At 41.1% G+C, this 18,390-nt stretch overlaps 1 protein-coding gene across 2 annotated transcripts in view; it reads right to left on the bottom strand.

Annotated features, from left to right (window-relative positions):
- Nucleotides 1–18,390, bottom strand: part of SH3TC2 (SH3 domain and tetratricopeptide repeats 2) — a 68,195-nt gene that overhangs the window by 30,589 nt on the left and 19,216 nt on the right. The window contains exons 3-9 of one of the 2 annotated variants that reach the window (XM_004384917.1): nucleotides 18,176–18,303; nucleotides 14,896–15,001; nucleotides 14,799–14,800; nucleotides 12,722–12,842; nucleotides 11,248–11,449; nucleotides 10,166–10,239; nucleotides 7,140–7,335 (exon numbers count right to left, since the gene is read on the bottom strand). In XM_004384917.1, coding sequence (XP_004384974.1) covers nucleotides 7,140–7,335; nucleotides 10,166–10,239; nucleotides 11,248–11,449; nucleotides 12,722–12,842; nucleotides 14,799–14,800; nucleotides 14,896–15,001; nucleotides 18,176–18,303 — 829 coding nt within the window. Of the gene's footprint in view, nucleotides 1–7,139; nucleotides 7,336–10,165; nucleotides 10,240–11,247; nucleotides 11,450–12,721; nucleotides 12,866–14,798; nucleotides 14,801–14,895; nucleotides 15,002–18,175; nucleotides 18,304–18,390 lie in introns of both variants that reach the window. The other variant, XM_004384916.1, reaches the window with a different exon arrangement.

Here is an 18,390-nt window from a genome sequence, read left to right as displayed (position 1 = left end):
GTGACAAAGATAAAGATTTTAATACATAATTTAGCTTTAAAGAAAGGGAAATCTCTGGGAACTAGGAGCAAAAGCATAATCCAAAGCCCAATGAGTAAGTGGGAACAGATGGCCCAGAGACCCTCAGGGTCCTCAGACTGTACTGTGGTCCTCAGAGCTGGGCTGGTCTTCTAATGCTCCCCAAGGATAGAAAATGTGACCTTGGGCCTGTGTGAAGCATAAGCTCCCGTCATAAAGCCTGAATCGTGAAGGCTTCTACTTCCATAAAAAGGGGAAAGTCCTTGTTACCTGGCCACAACACAGTTTCCATCTGTCTGAGTCACTGGAAAAAAAAATAAATACCAAAGCCTGTACCATTTGAAGGTGTGGAATCTGAATTTATACTACACAGTGCAGTATCACAACCACAGAAGTTAACATGAAAAACTAGCCCTGCATCTGGGGTCATAAAAGCTAGCAAGCAGCCATCTAGTATGCATCAACTGGTCCCAACCACCTGGAGTAAAGGCGGATGAAGAACACCAAAGACACAAGGAAAGTATTAGCCCAAGAGACAGAAAGGGCCACATAGACCATAGACTTCATCAGCCTGAGACCAGGGGAACTGGATAGGCCCAGCTACCACCAGTGACCACCCTGACAGGGAACACAAGAGAGTCCCTGATGAAGTGGGGGAAAGGTGGGATGCAGAACTCAAATTCTAGTAAAAAGACCAGACTTAATGGCCTGACTGAGACTAGGGGAACCCCAGAAAACATGGCCCCTGGACTCTCTGTCAACCCAGAACTAAAACAATTCCCGAGGCCAACTCTTCAGACAAAGATTGGACTGGACTGTGGGACATAAAATGATACTCATAAAGAGTGTGCTTCTTAGCTCAAGTAGATACATGGGACTAAATGGGCAGCTTCTGTCCAGAGGTGAGATGGGAAGGCAGAGAGGATTGGGAGCTGGTTGAATGGACACGGGAAATCAGGGGTAGAAAGGAGGAGTGTGCTGTCACAGGATAGAGAGCACAATTAGGGTCACATAACAATGTGTGTATAAATTTTTGTATGAGAGACAAACTTGAATTGTAAACTTTCACTTAAACTACAACAATTAAAAAAAAAAAACTGGCCCTGGATCAATGAATTCCTATGCATGAATGCCCTCTCACCCCAGGATTCATGCATAGACCATCTTTAAAAATGTTGACAATTAGTTCACATAGCAAAAAATACAAACCACGCAAGAGAAAGAACTATGAAGAAAGAGAGCTAGCAGATGTACAAATAGGTAAATTAACACTACAAGAACTAGAAATAACAATAATCTGAAAGATAATTTATAACAAGCGTGGTTAAAATGATGATAAGATAAAAAGAATGAATAGAAGCTATAATGAAAGATGAAACATGGTGGGGGGGGGAGAGGTATATGTGAAAAATAGCAAAAGGTAAATTATAGAAATGAAAAATAAAGGCATAAAAATTAAGAACTATGTGGATGGATTAAATAGTAGATTTAGTCACAACAGAGGAGAGAATTAATGAAACTGAAGACAGTTCCAAGGAAATCACCCACAGTGTAACCTTGAGTGACAAAAGGATAAAAAATATAAAAGAACTGATTAAGAAAGTGAAGGATAGAACAAGAAGTCCAACATACCTCTAATAGGAATTCCAGAAGAGAGACTAAAAAGAATGAGAGAGAGGCAATATTCAAAGGGAGAAAGACTAGGAACTTTCCAGAATTGCAGAAAGATACATCTTCAGATTGAAGAAGCAAGTCTTGAGCAAGATAAATAAAAATAATATAATTTAATTTCTAATAAATAATGTAAGGTAATATAATTTTTAAAGATGGTTTCCTTTTTTTTATAGGATATAGACCTATTGAGGTTTTCTATTTCTCCTTCTTCCTGTGTTCAATTATCCATTTTTTTTAATTGTTCGATTTCATGGGATGAAAGAATTAAATATAAAGGGCAAGAACATAAATTAATGAAATAAAACAAAGAAAGTAGAAGAAAATAATAAAGATAAATGCTGAAATTAATGAAATAGAAAATGAAGCAATAAAGATGGTCAACAAAAGAAAAATTGGTTCTCTGAAAAGGGCTAATAAAACAGACAAACCTCTCGCAATCTGATTTGAAATTTTATAGTAATATTTTTCCCTCCACACTTTGAAGATGTTATTTTATACCTAGCTAAATTATTACTCAAGAGTATATTTTAAGTATATTTAAGACAAACAAGGACTGAGACTGAGAGTGTTTACAACTCACAGCGTGCCACTGAAATAAGTACTAAAAGATGCACTTTATGAAGAAGGAAATTGATAATTTGCTGTAAATATATATAATAGAATATATCACATCTACACATATTATGGAGCCCTGGTGGCACAGAGTTCGGCTGCTAACCAAAATGTTGGCAGTTTGAATCCACCAGCTGCTCCTTGGAAACCCTATGTCCTATAGGGTCACTATGAATCAGAATTGACTCTACAGCAACAAGCTTGGGGTTTTTTTTGGTTTGAGACATATTATGGTACAATTGTAAAACATCAATGACAAAGAGAAAACCTTAAAAAAGCTATGAGGAAAAAAAAACTGACTACTTGAAAAGAAATGGCTATGAGACTGAGAACAAAATTCCCATCAACACAAATAGATGCCGAAAGAAATGGAATTATAAAGAAGACATGATAAAGTATAAAAGAGGTAATTAAGATAGATTTTTTTTTTAATTTAATATTATGAAATACCGGCGTTTCTCTTACGTTACTTTTCTGGTTTTAAATGCATTAATTTTTCAGTCTTGCTTATTTTTTAAGTTATGCATTTAAGTACATAAATTTCCTTTAAATATTACTTTATTAAAATGAATTATATCACGATATGAATAAATTCTAAATTCACAATGTCAACTGAAAAAAGTCACTTGCAGAAGAAACTTCGTATAGGTTTTTAAATATGTAAAACTGTACTTTTTTGTTTATGAATGAATACCTATGTTTAAAATGTATCAGAATAATGACTGGAAAGATGCATATCAACTTCAGAATAGAGTTTACCTCTGAGGTGGGAACAGAATCAGGGAATGTAAGCTGGAACGGGCAAAAGGGGTCTTCAGTGGTACCTAAAACGGTTTTTTTTCCTTTAAAAACACACACATATACACACATACAAGAACATACACATCAAATATTTTTAAATGTCAATGTATAAAAATAAGAAAGGTGTGGTATTCTGTCAACCTCAAAAGTTTTGCAGTCCCCAAAGTCTCCCTTTCCAAACCCAAATACTATGTCTATTTGAACAGGATGTCTGCAATACATCCTGCAATAGGTTTTCCAGCTGATGCTGTTAGGAAAGTAGGTAGCTGTGTTGAAAACTGTGCTGTAAAAAAAAGAAACCCACAACCTGCAGAATCCCTTTCCCATGTTTCAGAGGCTAAAACCAAATCAGAAAACAGCTTCTGAGAAATCCGGCTCTCAATATGCTGCCAATTTAGTCAAGAAATCTTTTAGGGGTAAAATACCAGCATGGGACGGGAATCTATACTGGAGAGGATGAGCAAATGCTGAGATCTTCAGAAAAGTGATTCCAACAGAGCATAGACTAAGAGTGACATCCAGTGGCCAGACCACCAGTGTAGTGCACAGACTTCAACACCATGACTGCTGTTAATGCCCAGGTTGTGTGGCTGTCCTTCTTCTGAACCCAAAATCCATCCCCCACTGCTGTGGTTCAGGGATGCCTGTAATCTAGAGAGTGCTGGAGGGGCATGCAAGGAGCCAGTTCCTCTCTCCTCTCCTTCTTTCACCCCTTCCAGGTCTCACATCCCCCTTCCCTACAGAATGTTCCGTCTCTGGTACATTGGGTCCCACAGACAACCATGTATAGGCTAATGGATGGCATTGTGGAAATAAGGAGAAAAGCTCACTGCCACCCACCATGACACATGGCATGGTGCTCTGCAGTGTGAGAGTGTATCCCTACAAATGAGCCTGCTAAAATGTGATCATCAAATTAATTTAGCAGTACTGAGTTATTGTCATTTGGGACAAGACGTAAAGTGCAGAAATCCAAATATCATTTATGGGACACCTGCCCCCAATATCTTATTCAAATTTCCTCTCAAAGATCACCACCACCATCCATAACAAGAGCAATAGCAATAATTATAATTAATGCATGTTGATCATACCACACACACACACACACACACACCCTCACTGTGCCAGGCACCATTCTAACTGCTTTACCTGTATTAGCTCATTTAAATTCATGACAATCCCATTACGCAAGTACTGATATTATCCATATTTTACAGATGAGAATACAGACACAGACTGAAATAAATCAACTTGTCCAAAGTCACACAGCTGTTAAGTGATACATGATGCCATCACTTGGCCCTAAAATGCCTTTCAGGCACTCTGACTCCAAAACTCTCTAAACACTAAGCTATGCTGCCTCAAATTGGCCAGTCCCAAAGGCCTCACATCAGTCTGCCCTGCTTTACCTCTCTGAGGCCTTCAACAGTGTTAACCATCCCCCAGCCCCTATGACTTGTTCCTTCTTCTCTGCCAGCTCCTTCTTCTCTGTCCTCGTTGCTGCTTTCTTTCTTCCTGTGCTCTGTAAATGGAGGCACCCTCCAAGAGTCTTCCCCATCAGCCCCATTTTCCATTCTCTTTGGTGTTTCTCGGCTGCAGAACTCACACTGGTGTTAACCTTAGAAGTCTGGTGTTCCAGACCCAAGGACCCTCTTAGGTCCTCCTCTCCCCTTGTGGTAAAATGTTGTTGGTTTGTTGGGTGCCATCAAGTTAATTTTCGACTCATAGTGACCCCATGTGGCAAAGTAGACCTGCCCTATAGGGTTTTCTAGACTGTAATCTTTACAGGGACAAATCGCCAGGTCTTTCTCCCACAAAGCTGTAAGGTTCGTTCAAACCACCAGCCTTTCGGTCAGTAGCTAAGCACTTAAACGTTGTGCCACCAGGCCTCCTTGTGGTGAAATAGGGGTGGTTTACAGCAGTGGTTCTCACCTTGGCTCCCCTGGAGAGCTTTATAAATATCACTGCCTAGGCCCCACCCCGACCAACTAGAAAAGAATCTCCAGGGTTGGGTCACAAGTATCCAATATTTGCAATAGCTCCTGGAATCTTTAAAATTGTCAGCAGTGCCCTGTCCTCTCCATTTCTCTTGCTCCTTCCTCAGAGCAGGCCTGGGCCTTCTCCCTGCCTCCATGTTTTCCCCTGCCACTGCACTCCTCCCGCAAAAAGCCAGATTGAGCTTCCTGGAAAAAAGTTTCAGTTGTGTTATCTGTAAGCCTTGCTCAGAGACATTCAGTGGCTCCCCATTCTCAGCCAAGTTAAGGACTGGCCCCTGGCACAGGCGTTCCCGGTCTTCCACATCCTAGCCCCACCATGCCTTCTTAATACCACTGCCCTCCTGGTAACCTACATCCCAGACACATGAATTGTTCTTCTAGCATCCCTCTCACTTTACTTCCTGGGACCTCCTTTCCCCATTTACATCTATTGAGATATTTTACATCTTGCAAAGCTTAACTCAAATGTCACCTTTTTTATGAAAGTTTTCCTGATGCCCTTTTCCTCCTTACAATCCCCCTTAGCACTCTGTACCACTCCTCTAGCACCAGTGAGTGATCTTCCTTGTTTAGAGTCCAAATATCAAATATCTCAAATAATACCAAACATTCAGAGTTCTTTGGTTCCCCACATTTTTGCACAGGGAAAATGGCCTTCTTTCTCCTCTCCCCGTGAAGAGCAGGGCTTAGAGAGAGCTTCTGCCCATTGGTCCGCTCTCATCATTGGCTCTTTTCCTGGAGAGAAAGCATTCCAATCTGATTGTCAGAGCTTGAGACATTTATTGGTTTGCATTTTCCCAGCATTATGGATTGAATTATGTCCCCCCAAAATATGTGTTGTAAATCCTAACCTCTATGCCTATGGTTAGAATCCCACTTGGGAATGGGTTGTCTTTGTTATGTTAATGAGGCAGGATTAGTATAGGGTGTATATTGAGTCAATCTCTTTTGAGATAAAACAAGCAAGCTAGAAAGAAGAGACAGGGGAAGAGAGATTCCAAGCCACATGAAGATTGCCCGGGAGCAGAAGCTCAGAAGAGACAAGGACCTTCCTCCAGAGCCAGCAGAGAGAGAAAGCCTTCCCCTAGAGCCAGCAAACTGAATTTAGACTTCTAGCCTCCTAAACTGTGAGAAAATAAATTTCTGTTTGTTAAAGCCATCCACTGGTGGTATTTCTGTTATAGCAGCACTAGATAACTAAGACACTGGGTATGGAGGCCAATGGTGCCTCGAAGGTAGAAACAACTCTATGTTTCCTCTTGTACTTTTGGGTTCCATCTGCAGCAAACTTTACATGTTTTCCATCCTCATGCAGGAAGCCCACCCCGGCGAGACCAGACAATACTCCAGAGCTCCTCCCCTCACATCTGCCACTCAGGTGGATGGAATCTGCTCCTGAAAACCAGTCCTTCTGGATTCAGGGCAGCAAAGAGTAGAGAGATGCATTTTGCCCTCACAAATTAAGCTTTCAGCAACAGGTCTCTATCTGGGGGAATCTCCATTCACCAAGTTGGTTGTTTATTGGTCCCTCTTTGTACACTGGTGGCACAGTGGTTAAGAGCTCAGCTGCTAAGCAAAAGATCAGTTCAAATCCACCATCCACTCCTTGCAAACCCTATAGGGCTGTTCGACTCTGTCCTGTAGGGTCACTATGAGTCAGAACCAACTCAATGACACCTAACAAGAACAATAACTTGATGGGGACCCTTCGTTGGAAAAGGGTAATTGGCAGGATACAAGTACCAAAACCGCACCCACACGTCCTTCATCTTGGAGTTGTGTTTCTCTCCTTGCACAGAGAAAGGCCTCAGTGACCATCTGTTGAAATGGACTGGACTGACCAATTCCCTGATCATTCACCCTCTCCTTCCTATCACTCTGTGTGTCGACTTTGGTGGTCACAATGTGCTTCTCTGCCTCCACTTTCCCAAGGAACCATGAAGCTCATCTGTAAATCTGCTCAAAGAGGGGAGGAACCACTGGGGAGGCAGCCCAGCTCCAGGACATCCCAGAAGGCCTCTCTGTCATACTCACATTGAGGAATAAGAATCAGGATCTATGTTTCTAGTGGGGACAAAGCCCACTTCTCCTGAGCTGGTTGACTTTCCAATGAACCACTGAAGCCCAGGTATGAGAAAGCCGATGACCTCAATGTTCTCTCCCCTGCAGAAACTCAGTTCATCCTCTTCTTCTCTCTCATAACCCTTCAAGGCCTTACATTTTCCTCTGCCTGTGGGGAAACAGTACACGTTAACTAAATAAAGCATAACAATCAAGTCCTCTATTACAATGCAATGTAATGTGAAATGAAGGGTTCCCAGACTTTGGGATTTCAAGGACCGGTAAAAAAAAAAAAAAAAAAAAATTGGCAGAAATGACATAGGGTTACTAACTTCTCATTTTGCCAAACTAGGACATTCAAAAAAAAATGAACTACCATCCATTTTCACCATCTTTTTATTAAAAAAAAAAAAGATATTTTTGAAAATGGAGGAAAGATCATCTGAGAAACTTGAAATGCCTTACAAACTGAATATATTTAGCTTATGAAAAACTCACTCCATTGCTCTGGTTTGTCTGATTCTACCACTATCATGTAAATACTTCATCATGGGTGACACCGATCCACAGACAAGCATGTGAGAACCATTGTACTAGAGGATCTCTACATTTCCTTTCAAGTCCTTTTGACCACTTTGGCCCTCAGTTTCCCCAGCTATAAAATGGAGACAGTGAGAATACTTCTTCTTATAAATATTCATAGCAACCATATAGGACAGAGTAGAACTGCCCTATAAGTTTTCCAAGGAGCAGCTGGTGGATTCAAACTGCTGACCTTTTGGTTAGCAGTCACAGCTCTTAACCACTGCACCATCAGGGGTCCCTTATAAATATTGGGAAGAGTCAAAGAGATAAAGTGCACAACACCTAATACATAGTTAATGCTCAATAAATGTTAGCCTTATGATCACTGGTGAAATAGGAAACTGCTGGTAACCCAGAGGGGTCTGGAAGACTCTCCTTCTGACTACGTAATTTCCCAGTTTGGTAAGTTGCCTAAATAAGACCTAGTAATGGCCTATTTTATGAGCACTGTATGTCCAGTTTACAAAGAATATTTACATCCATTTTCTCAGATCTTCCCAAGAGCCCTAAGTAGTAGGCAGGGTAACTATCAGAATCTCCTTTTCATAGATTAGAAAATGGAGGCATAGAGAAGCTACATGATTTGTCTGTGGAGCTTACAGGTAGCAAAACTGGGTCTAGAACTTAAGTCTTCCAGCCTCTGGCTAAGCCTGCTTTCCACTAAAGGTGCCCTGGTTGAGACAATGGCTTTTATGTGCCTCCATTTCCATATTTGCTTTAGCTCCTCTGGTATAGCTACTGGCTTATTTTTTCTGAGGTTGCCAGACACATTTTCACTGATCGTGTCTTCAAGGTCAGAAATTCCTACTGCCTTTTGGGTTAATAGAAGCTACCGTGTGTTAAATATTTACAGTGTGAGAGAAACTGTACTAAGTGATTGACAGATGTCATTTTGTTTAATTCTTATGACTACATTTGAAATGAGTTTTATTTTACCATTTTACAGATGAAGAAGCTGTGGCTCAGTAAGGGCATGTGATTGGCCAAAGTCACAATGGTTTTAAGTTGTGGAGCCAGAATTTGAACCCACAACAGGCTGAGTCCAAAATCCGTGTTTCTAACTACAGAGCCGCACTGACTCAGCTAAAAATCTTGTTTATGGTCAGTTACTGATTAGATCTAATGACTAGGCTCCATAATTATATTTCTTCTTTTCAAAGCATTGTTTAGGTTTAGAATTTGCAAAATTGCATTTTGTACTGGGTATGGGAAGCCTCTAAGGATGAAAATGAAAGGAATGTCTATTCTAGATAACATTGGAAAACACTGGAGTTCATTATCTAATGGATGTGTACATAGTTGCAGATATGTGAGTGTGTGTATATGTATACCCCTTGCCGTCCAGCCGATTCTGACTCATAGTGACCCTATAGGACAGAGTAGAACTGCTGTAGAGGGTTTCCAAGGCTATAATCTTTATGGAAGCAGACTACTACATCTTTCTACAACAGAGTAGCTGGTGGATTCGAACCGGTGACTTTTCAGTTAGCAGCCAAGTGCGCACAAGCACTTAACCCCTATGCTACCAGACCTCCTAGTATATATGTATATGTATGTATATATGTATATATCTAAACATACGTATATATGTATACACACACACACACTCATACAGAAAGAAAGTTACCTAAAATGTATGTATGTACATATGTATGTAGAAATATATACGCATATACTTATATATATGCTTATACACACACACACATATATATATGTATACATATTTCAGAGCTCTGGTGGCACAGTGGTTAAGAGCTCAGTCTGCTAACCAAAAAGTCAGCAATTCGAATCCACCAGTTGCTCCTTGGAAACCCTATGGGGCAGTTCTACTCTGTCCTATAGGATGGCTGCTATGAGTCAGAATCAACTCGCAGCAACGGGTTTGGTTTCTTGGGGTGTTTATATATACTTCATTCATTTTTTTCAACTAATATTTACTGAGTACCCAGTATGTGCCAGACATTCTTACTCTTCCTAAATTTAAGGTTAATTTCACAAAACTCTAAAAGAAATTAGAAAAGATTCCAACTAGAAGTTGAAAACAGGCAGTCTGCAGGCCACATTTGGCTCACAAAACGTTTAATTTGGCCCACACGGGGATTATTTTGCCCCCAAATATCTTCAAATCCCTACTGTCCCTGCCTTTCTCTAATGTCTCCCATCCAGGCCCTCCGCATCGGTGCACTCTGCCTGCCCCTTTGGGCACTTGATCTCTAGACCTGGATGGAGACCACAATCTTCTCATTTCACAGGCAAGGAAACCTACGTGTCCAGACGGTAACTGGCTTCCCTAAATCCAGGCAGTAGCAGAGGTGAGACAGGAATTCACATCAACTGACTCCAAACCTACAGATAAAATTAGGAGGCAAGACAACATTATCTCCCAAACACTACTGTTTTCAACTCAGACTTACCAATCTGATAGGAGCCTGTCCAATCCCTGTTTCTGGGAAGGCCACAGCTTCCTGGATAGTTCTTTAGAAGCCATCTGCCAATGGAAACATGGGATTTGCAAACACAGATTTAAAAAAAAATTAGAACAATGAGCAGAATAGGCCATTAGACTAAAGATGATGATGAGAAGCATTATTGTTATTACTCTTAGAATAATGCCAAACATTTAATGAGAACTCAATTTGTACAAGACCCTGTAAAAGGAGAGAAGTTTAGCCGTCCTGGAATGTTTTCTGGTTCTGCAGTTAGTTTGTCAGTTAAATAACTAGCACATGATCCCGTTACATTGTCATTGTCAGATTCTCTGTCAGAGCCACACACAGGGATCCTCAGTTTCCTACGATGTTTATTGTCACTCTGTATATTGGAGTTTATGGTACTTTCCAGCAGGGATTCTCAAACTTTAATATTAAAAAAAAAAAAAAAGTTCACTAGAGAGTTAATTGAAAATGTAGATTTCTGAACTCAATCACCCCAGAGAGTCTGACACAGTGGGTCTGAAGAGGGCCAGGGGGTCTGAACTTATAATAAAATCCCCAAGCAATTCTGATACAAGTGGTCCCCAGTCCAAGCTTGAGAAATGCTGCACTAGAGGCCATGTGCCGTATTTCTTAGGGACTATGCCCATCTGAAATTTAAAGTTGTCTATAATTTCATCAAATTATGTGAACCTTTACTAGAATAACAAAATATTAAAAACCACCCAGATTTTGTTCTTTCCCTGCCCCTTGGATGTCCATGGAGGCCCTGGGTGATGCAAATGGTTAATGAGCTCAGCTGCTAGCTGAAAAGCTGGAGGTTCAAGTCCACCTAAAGGCACCTTGGAAGGAAGTCCTGGTGACCTACTTCTGAAAAATCAGCCATTGAAAACCCTATGGAGCACAGTTCTACTCTGACACACATGGGGTCACCATGAGTTAGAGTCAACTTCAAGGCAAGTGGTTGTTTGAATGCGGATATCTGAAAACAAGCCTACTCAGGGCTTCTGTGCAGGCCTCAAGCTGCTCTGGCACCCTCTTCTAGAAGATGGGAGGCTACTCACTGGTGGAAAGGGAGAGGCAGGGGCTCCAGGGCTGACACGGGCACCAGGCCCCGCTGACCCGTCACCAAGGACACGCCTTCCCACTCGTCCTCTCCTTCAGTGATCTTCACAGAGATTAGCTCGTTCTTGCAAAGTGTCAAACACTCCCCTTCCTTCTCAGCTAGCTGAGCCACGGAGCACGTGGCTCTGCAGAAGAAGTGGCCTGTAGATAATGAGAAAAGCCCTTTCCAAAGAGTAGTATGTAGTGACAGTGATTACCACACAACTGAATGTTTCTATCCAGAGCCCAAATACTTTTCTTCCCTGGAGGACAGTACAAGCAGTCCTCGGGGAGACACTACAGTAGGTCCTTGTGATCCCAGGAAGACTGGTACCAGGAAAAAGCCACTTAGAAGGGATCCACTTAAAATAGGCACCAAAATGTCTAAGTAATTCATGAAAATCAGGTTTGATTGGGACTTTACCTTGAAAAAAAAATGAAACAAAAACTTGTGAAAATATATTTATGTTGAGCAGAACTTAAGTTATCATTGCAACCTCACACTCGATCTTGGAACCAACGAAGAATAATCTGTGCTGATTTAGGTGAATATTTCTCCTTCTAAATTTTATAACAGCACAGTATGAAATTCTCTCCTTCATATGCAATGTGCACAACGCAATCACAAAGAGAATCATTTTTGCCAAAAGATTCTAGGGTTTTATGCAAATCAGGCTCTTTCAATATGTCTGTTAAGTCATCAGGCTTGTCCACTTCCACTTCATTGTTAATAGGTTGCTTGTAACCTTGATCAGATCCTCACATGTAAACAAGTTGGCAGGTGCTTCCAGCAGTTCCCCAACATCACTTTCCTCAATCTCATGAAATCCCTCAGGTTTTGCAAGATTTGCAATTTTATTTTACGGTCAATTTATATCACATATTTAGAAAAGTGAGTCTCAATCTTGGATGCACATTAGAATTACCTGGGCTACATTCTAAAAATACTAATGCCTGGGTCCCACCTCCAAAGATTTAATTGGCCCACTTGGAGACTCACATGAGCATCTTTTTAAAATTCCCCAGGTGGTTCTAACATCCATCAGAGAGACTGACCAACATAGCTGTTCATGTGATGTCAGCATCAAACTGAGAGGGATGTTTGGAGAAGTATTATAACTTGTCTGTTCATTTGTGAACAAGTTCATGTTTGAATTATTCTTTTCCTCCCTTGGAAACCCTGGTGGCATAGAGGTTAAGAGCTATGGCTGCCAACCAAAAGTTTGGCAGTTTGAATCCACCAGGCTCTACTTGGAAACCTTGTGGGGCAGTTCTACTCTGTGCTACAGGGTCGCTATAGGGTCGCTATGAGTTAGAATTGACTCAATGGCAACAGGTTTGGTTTTTTTGGTTTTTTGTAACCTAGTTATTTGGGGGACTCTGAAAATAAACATTTAGAAAAGACCTCCATCCTTGCCCCTACTCCATGCTCACCCTCCTGTATCAGGAGTCCCAGGTATATTGCTTCCAGGTGTTTATCATCTACTGAGACTTGGATCTCAGTGTCCTCCACCAACCTGCAGTTGAGCCAGTACTTGTGGTCAAAGAGGAGATGCTCCAGACAGGTGGATACGTAGCCTAGGGAGTCAAGCCAACAAGATTCCTGAACAAAATGATTTCTGGCATTAGCTGAACACAGAAGAGAGTGAGTTAGCTCCCTTCTGAGGTTCCCTCCCAGACCTCGATTCCTAATCTGACTCCATTTAACTGGAATTGGAAGAGCATGGGGAGGTGGGGGAGGGTGCTAGAAAATCTCTAGGGTAAATGGATTTTTCCTAGCATCTGTTGGGAAATACAAATCATTTTTAAATGATATTTACCATTTTCAACATAATATGGATTTCCATAAATACATAGTGAAATGCCCAAACCCAGTTCACCATTTTCTAATGCATCAATGAAAGGAAGATCAAAGTTTACAATGTTGACTCTGGGGATTCCTGGTCACCTCTTAAATTTCTACAGGCCTGAGGTTCAAATTCCAGGACCCATGGTGGTGCAGCGTCTACAAAGTTTCTCCCTCTCCCACAAGACTCAGGATTTACTTCAACACACCCACTCTCGCTCTCCCTCACCCAAAGCCCAGTGAACTCTCCCTTTTTAAGACCAAAAATTGCATAAACTCTAAAAAATTATCTACAGTATTTTAAACACCTATAAACATGAATTGTTTTATTGAAATTTTGCTTCTTTTTAAGCTTCCTGTCTTTGTTAAGAAGCCCCTGGGTGGTGTAAATGGTTAACGCACTCGGCTGCTACCTGAAAGGTTGGAGGTTTGAGTCCACCCAGAGGTGCCTTGGAAGAAAGTCCTGATGATCTACTTCCAAAAAACAGCCAGTGAAAACTCTATGGAGCACAGCTCTACTCTGACACATACGGGGTCACCGTGAATCGGAATTGACTCCGCCGCAACTGGTTCTCTTTGTTAAGATGCAAAAACCTGCCTTTCCATTCTGACTGTTCATTGTACTAACTTTGGCTTTGTGTGTCTTCTATAAGTGTGCTTCTCAGACTTTAATGTGTACACAAATCAACTGGGAATACTGATTCTGTAGGTCTGGGGTGGGCCCCTGGGATTCAACTTTTCTAACAAGTATTACATGATGTCAATGCTGCTGGGCCATGGACCCCGCTTTAATTGGCGAGGATCTCTAATGTTCTCAGGAGATGTGCAGTGAAGGGACCAGAATACTAGTAAAAACACAAGAGGAGAAGTTACACCTTCGGTGAGGCATTTTGACTCCCCAACCCCTGCACGATGTCTCTTCCTTTAAGTCCAGCATTCTCTGGGAGACATAAAATGTGTGTCAAATCAAATGACATCCTCTTACTTTGCTTGGCTTTGTTTTATAACCATAACTTTCCTATCATGAGTTATTTTCCCTGAAGAAGGTAGATGAACCCTTTCCTACCACAGTGGTACCAGTGTTGTTCTCCAACATCCTTTTTTGCCTTCTGGAAAATCCTGCAGCCTGAGGTTGCTCTAGGGCAATAATTTCTCTCTCCCCTTCTTTGATGCTTTTCCAAATGCATAAGTTAAAATATCTGGAACTTAATTATCTTGAGCAGCTAGGAGGTTTGTGTGTTGCTCTGATACTAAATGGGTTTCAGCAGAGCTTCCGTACTAAGAAAGACTAGGAAGAAAGACCTGGAAATCTACTTCCAAAAAACCAGTCCATGAAAGCCCTATGGAGCATAATAGGATCGGCCATGAGTCCGGGCCAACTTAACAGCAGCTAATGACAACAACAACAACTTTGATCTTACTCAAGACTAGTTCTTTTCTTCTTTTTAACTGTCAATTTCACATCTATCTCAGTACGTTGAATTTAGTAGATGACCAATAAATATTTGCTGATTGATTGGTTATCTAATAAAGAAGAGTCTCCCTGAAGACAAAGATGCCAACTTCTTCATGTGGCATTTTAGAGTAATAGTTAACATTGCTTTTGATTTAGTTCCAGGCAGTTTGTGATATTTCAAAAGTTAGCCATCCATTTTAGGGCTCTACTTCTTTAATTATCAAAGTCAGATCAAGCCCTAATGCCAAGCTCTACAAATTGAACTGCAAAGTAGCTGCTCCTCCACTTGCCTGCTCCACGTCATACCTAAGTTGAGGTAAGTGGAGAACTTCCAGATTTCCTCCATGGTCTTGAAAGTGATGAGGAACTGAGCCTTCTGGGACTGGATACTCACCAACCTTGCTGAAAGGTCCTGAATGAAAGGAACAATGGGTCATCCTGGGATTACAGAAGTGTCCTCCATCTGTACAAAATGCCTTGTGTGGGCTTATTGATTGTGGCATTGATATTTACATCACACACATACATACACGCACCCCTAGGAGCAACATAAATGTTATGATATTATGCAGGCACAAAAAAGAATTAAGAAGCTCTTTGTGTCTGATACAAGCTCCAGATCTACACTGCTAAAGGAACAACAGCAGCAACAGAAGGAAACCAGGGTGTAGCAGAGAATGCTACCATTTGTGTAAGTAAAAAAAAAACAAAAGATACGTGTGTGAAGGGGTGAATCATGGAAGGCATCTTAAAAGCAAATTTGTTTATGAACCTATGTATAATAAGTATTTTTATAAAGCTGACAAACAAAAATCAAAGCACACAAAAACAAAAATCACTTATAATCTACCTCCTATAGCTCGTCAATGTTAACCCTTGTGTGTATAACTTTGGAATCTTTTTTTCTTATACTTGAGTTCCTATGCAACCATTTTATATATTCTATTTATATATAGAATCATACTTTGTAAATTATTTTGTAATCTTCTTTTGTCATTAAACAATATTGTAGGAACCATTTCCCATGTCATTAAACAGTCTACATTATTTTTAATGATTACATATACGATTGTTGCATTAAAGTAATGTAGTCTATTATTTCCCTATGGTTTGACATTTGGATTGTTTTAATTTTTTAACATTCTAAACGGTTTGTGGAGCCCTAGTGGCTTAGTGGCTAAGAGGTCAGCTGCTAACCAAAAGGTCAGCAGTTCGAATCCACCAACTGCTCCTTGGAAATCCTATGGGGCAGTTCTACTCTGCCCTATAGGGTTGCTATGAGTCGGAATCTACTCAGCAGCAATGGTTTTTTTTTTTCTCAACAGTTTGTGCACATCCTTGATTGCTTTGACACAAGTAATTCTGAGAAATGCAACTGGGGAGAGCTTGGCTATGCACATTTTTAGTTCTTAGGCACAGAGAATAATCCGCCCTCCAGAAAGGCTGTGCCAATCTGCATGCTTACCAGACGAGCAAGAGGAGTCTTACAAGCCTCTGTTCTTTATATGTGAAAAAACAGACCCAAACCACTGCCCTGATTTAATTTTCCCTTAAAATCTTTCTCTGCTACTTGCCTAAACCTCTGGAGTTGCTTTTTCCCCCAGGCCAGGCCCCACCATCAGAGAATCACCCCTAGAACCCTGTCCTGAGAAAACCCTTGAGGACGAAGAACATAGAAGGATCTGAAGAAAAAAGCCCCCAGTTCGGCAAGGTCAGGACTCTGGGGAACAGATGTCACACCAGGGCCCAGAGGACCCACATCCTTGGAACATGCAGATCCCAGTATGGGAAGGGCTTCTAGGTAAATTGATTTACAGAGAAGTGACTACGTGCCAGGCACTTCACGGAGAGTTTTGTCAGCAATACCTCCATTTACTGTCACTATGACACTGTGAAGACAGTCCCATTACAGTATTTTATCTATCCTAAGATGCACTTTTAGGATATTAACCATTTCTGAAATATAAGATAAGGAAACATGACATCATACTTAATTGATAGCCTTTTTTTCTTTCTTAGAAGTACATAAAATAATGGTGAATTTAATAATCAGTGGCATCTTGGATTTAATAAAAAATAGTTTATCCCTGTTTTACCATCAAGGAGGCCAGGACACAGAGAAGTTAAGTCGCTTGTCCAAGGTCACTGCCCGTGAGCTGTGGAACCCTGACTGAATTCCAGACTCAGCCAACTCCAGGCTCAGTCTCAGCCCTGCCCACAAGCTTGCCCAGCTCAAACCTCTGCCCATCCAGCCAGCCCTCTCAATTCAAACTGCCATGCCAAAGGCCAGACTTATTAAAGGATCCTTGGTGGCACAATGGGTAAGAGCTCGGCTGCTAAGCAAAACGTCTGCAGTTGGAATCCACCAGGCACTTCTTGGAAACCGTATAGGGCAGTTCTACCCTGTCCTATAGGGTCACTATGAGTCAGAATCGGCTGGATGGAAATGGGTATTGTACCAATTAGCAGCCAGTGACTCCAAGTTCCTGAATTCCAGGGATTGAACAAACTAAAAGCAAATACCCGTTAGCTACTATCAGTGGAGCACATACCATTTGGGGGCACCCACACTCTCTACAGATACTATCTCATTTATTCCTCCCAACAAACCAGACACTATTTTTTTTTTTTTTTTTTTTTGTCACATAACAGATTTCTGGAGTACTTTTCTCTTTTTAATTACTATCAAATTAATACAGACTGTTAAAAACAAAAACAAAAACCTTAGAACATATTAGCTTATTATGAGACGCAATAGTCTCCTTTCCACCTCTGGCTGCAACAGTGTGTAACCATTTCTAACTTTATCTCTCCCAGGAAGCACCTCCTAAACTGTAGATAAATTCATCATATTCTTCTTCCTTGGTTTCACAATTTCAGGTATTATCTAAACCAAAAGCCAACCCTTTGTCCTTGAGTCAATTCGAACTCATGGCAATCCCACGTTTCAGAGGAGAACTATGCTCCATAAGGTTTTCAATGGCTGATTTTTTCAGAGGTAGACCACCAGTCCTTTCTTCCATGGCACTGCTGGGCGGATTTGAACTCCCAACCTTTCGGTTAGTAGTCAAGCACAAACTGCTTGCACCACCAGGGACCTAGATACTATCTATGGTCGCTATGAGTCAGAATCAACTCGACGGCCATGGGTTTGGTTTTTTGGGTTCATGAAAGCCAAGGAATTAGTTTATTTACTTTATTGCCTTTTCCTTCTCTCATTCTAATATTTGTTGTTATTATTTTTTGATTGGCAGTGTTGGTATTTTTAAAAAGTACACTTAATGAGGTAGATGTTATGATTTCCATTTTATAGCTTTTAATTCACTTGCCAAAGGTCACACAACTAATAGTGGCAGATTTGAAGCCAAGTTTTCTCTGACTCTACCACTCCAGAAGATTGCCCCATTCTGAGCACCTGCCCGTTCCTGTTAAGCAGAGAATGTGTACATAAAATCATTCATTCAGTCAGTCAGATGTTTTCTTGAGGGCCTACTTTGTTTCAGGCACTGTCTTAGGTGATGAGGACTCTGGCAGATGGACACAAAGCTCTGTCCTCACAACTCACACCTGTTGTGCAAAGGCTCACCTTGAACAGGGCACGCACCTCCTGGTCCTCATTCTCCAGTGCCCAGAGCCTCCTCCTGGCAGCTTCCTGCAAAAGGCCATTTACACACTTTCTGGAGCGGCTCTTGACACAGAAAGAGAGCGTCAGATCTGAAAGAGAGAACAGAGACAAGAATCAGGCTCGAGATGCAAGAAAAGGGAAGAATGAATTCGGTAAGCTCCCAATGTTTCCCACAT

Source organism: Trichechus manatus, unplaced genomic scaffold (assembly GCF_000243295.1).
Source record: "Trichechus manatus latirostris isolate Lorelei unplaced genomic scaffold, TriManLat1.0 scaffold00130, whole genome shotgun sequence".
Classification (NCBI taxonomy): Eukaryota; Metazoa; Chordata; class Mammalia; order Sirenia; family Trichechidae; genus Trichechus; species Trichechus manatus.
Note: the sequence above shows the minus strand (reverse complement) of the source record. Positions and strands in the feature narration are given on the sequence as shown.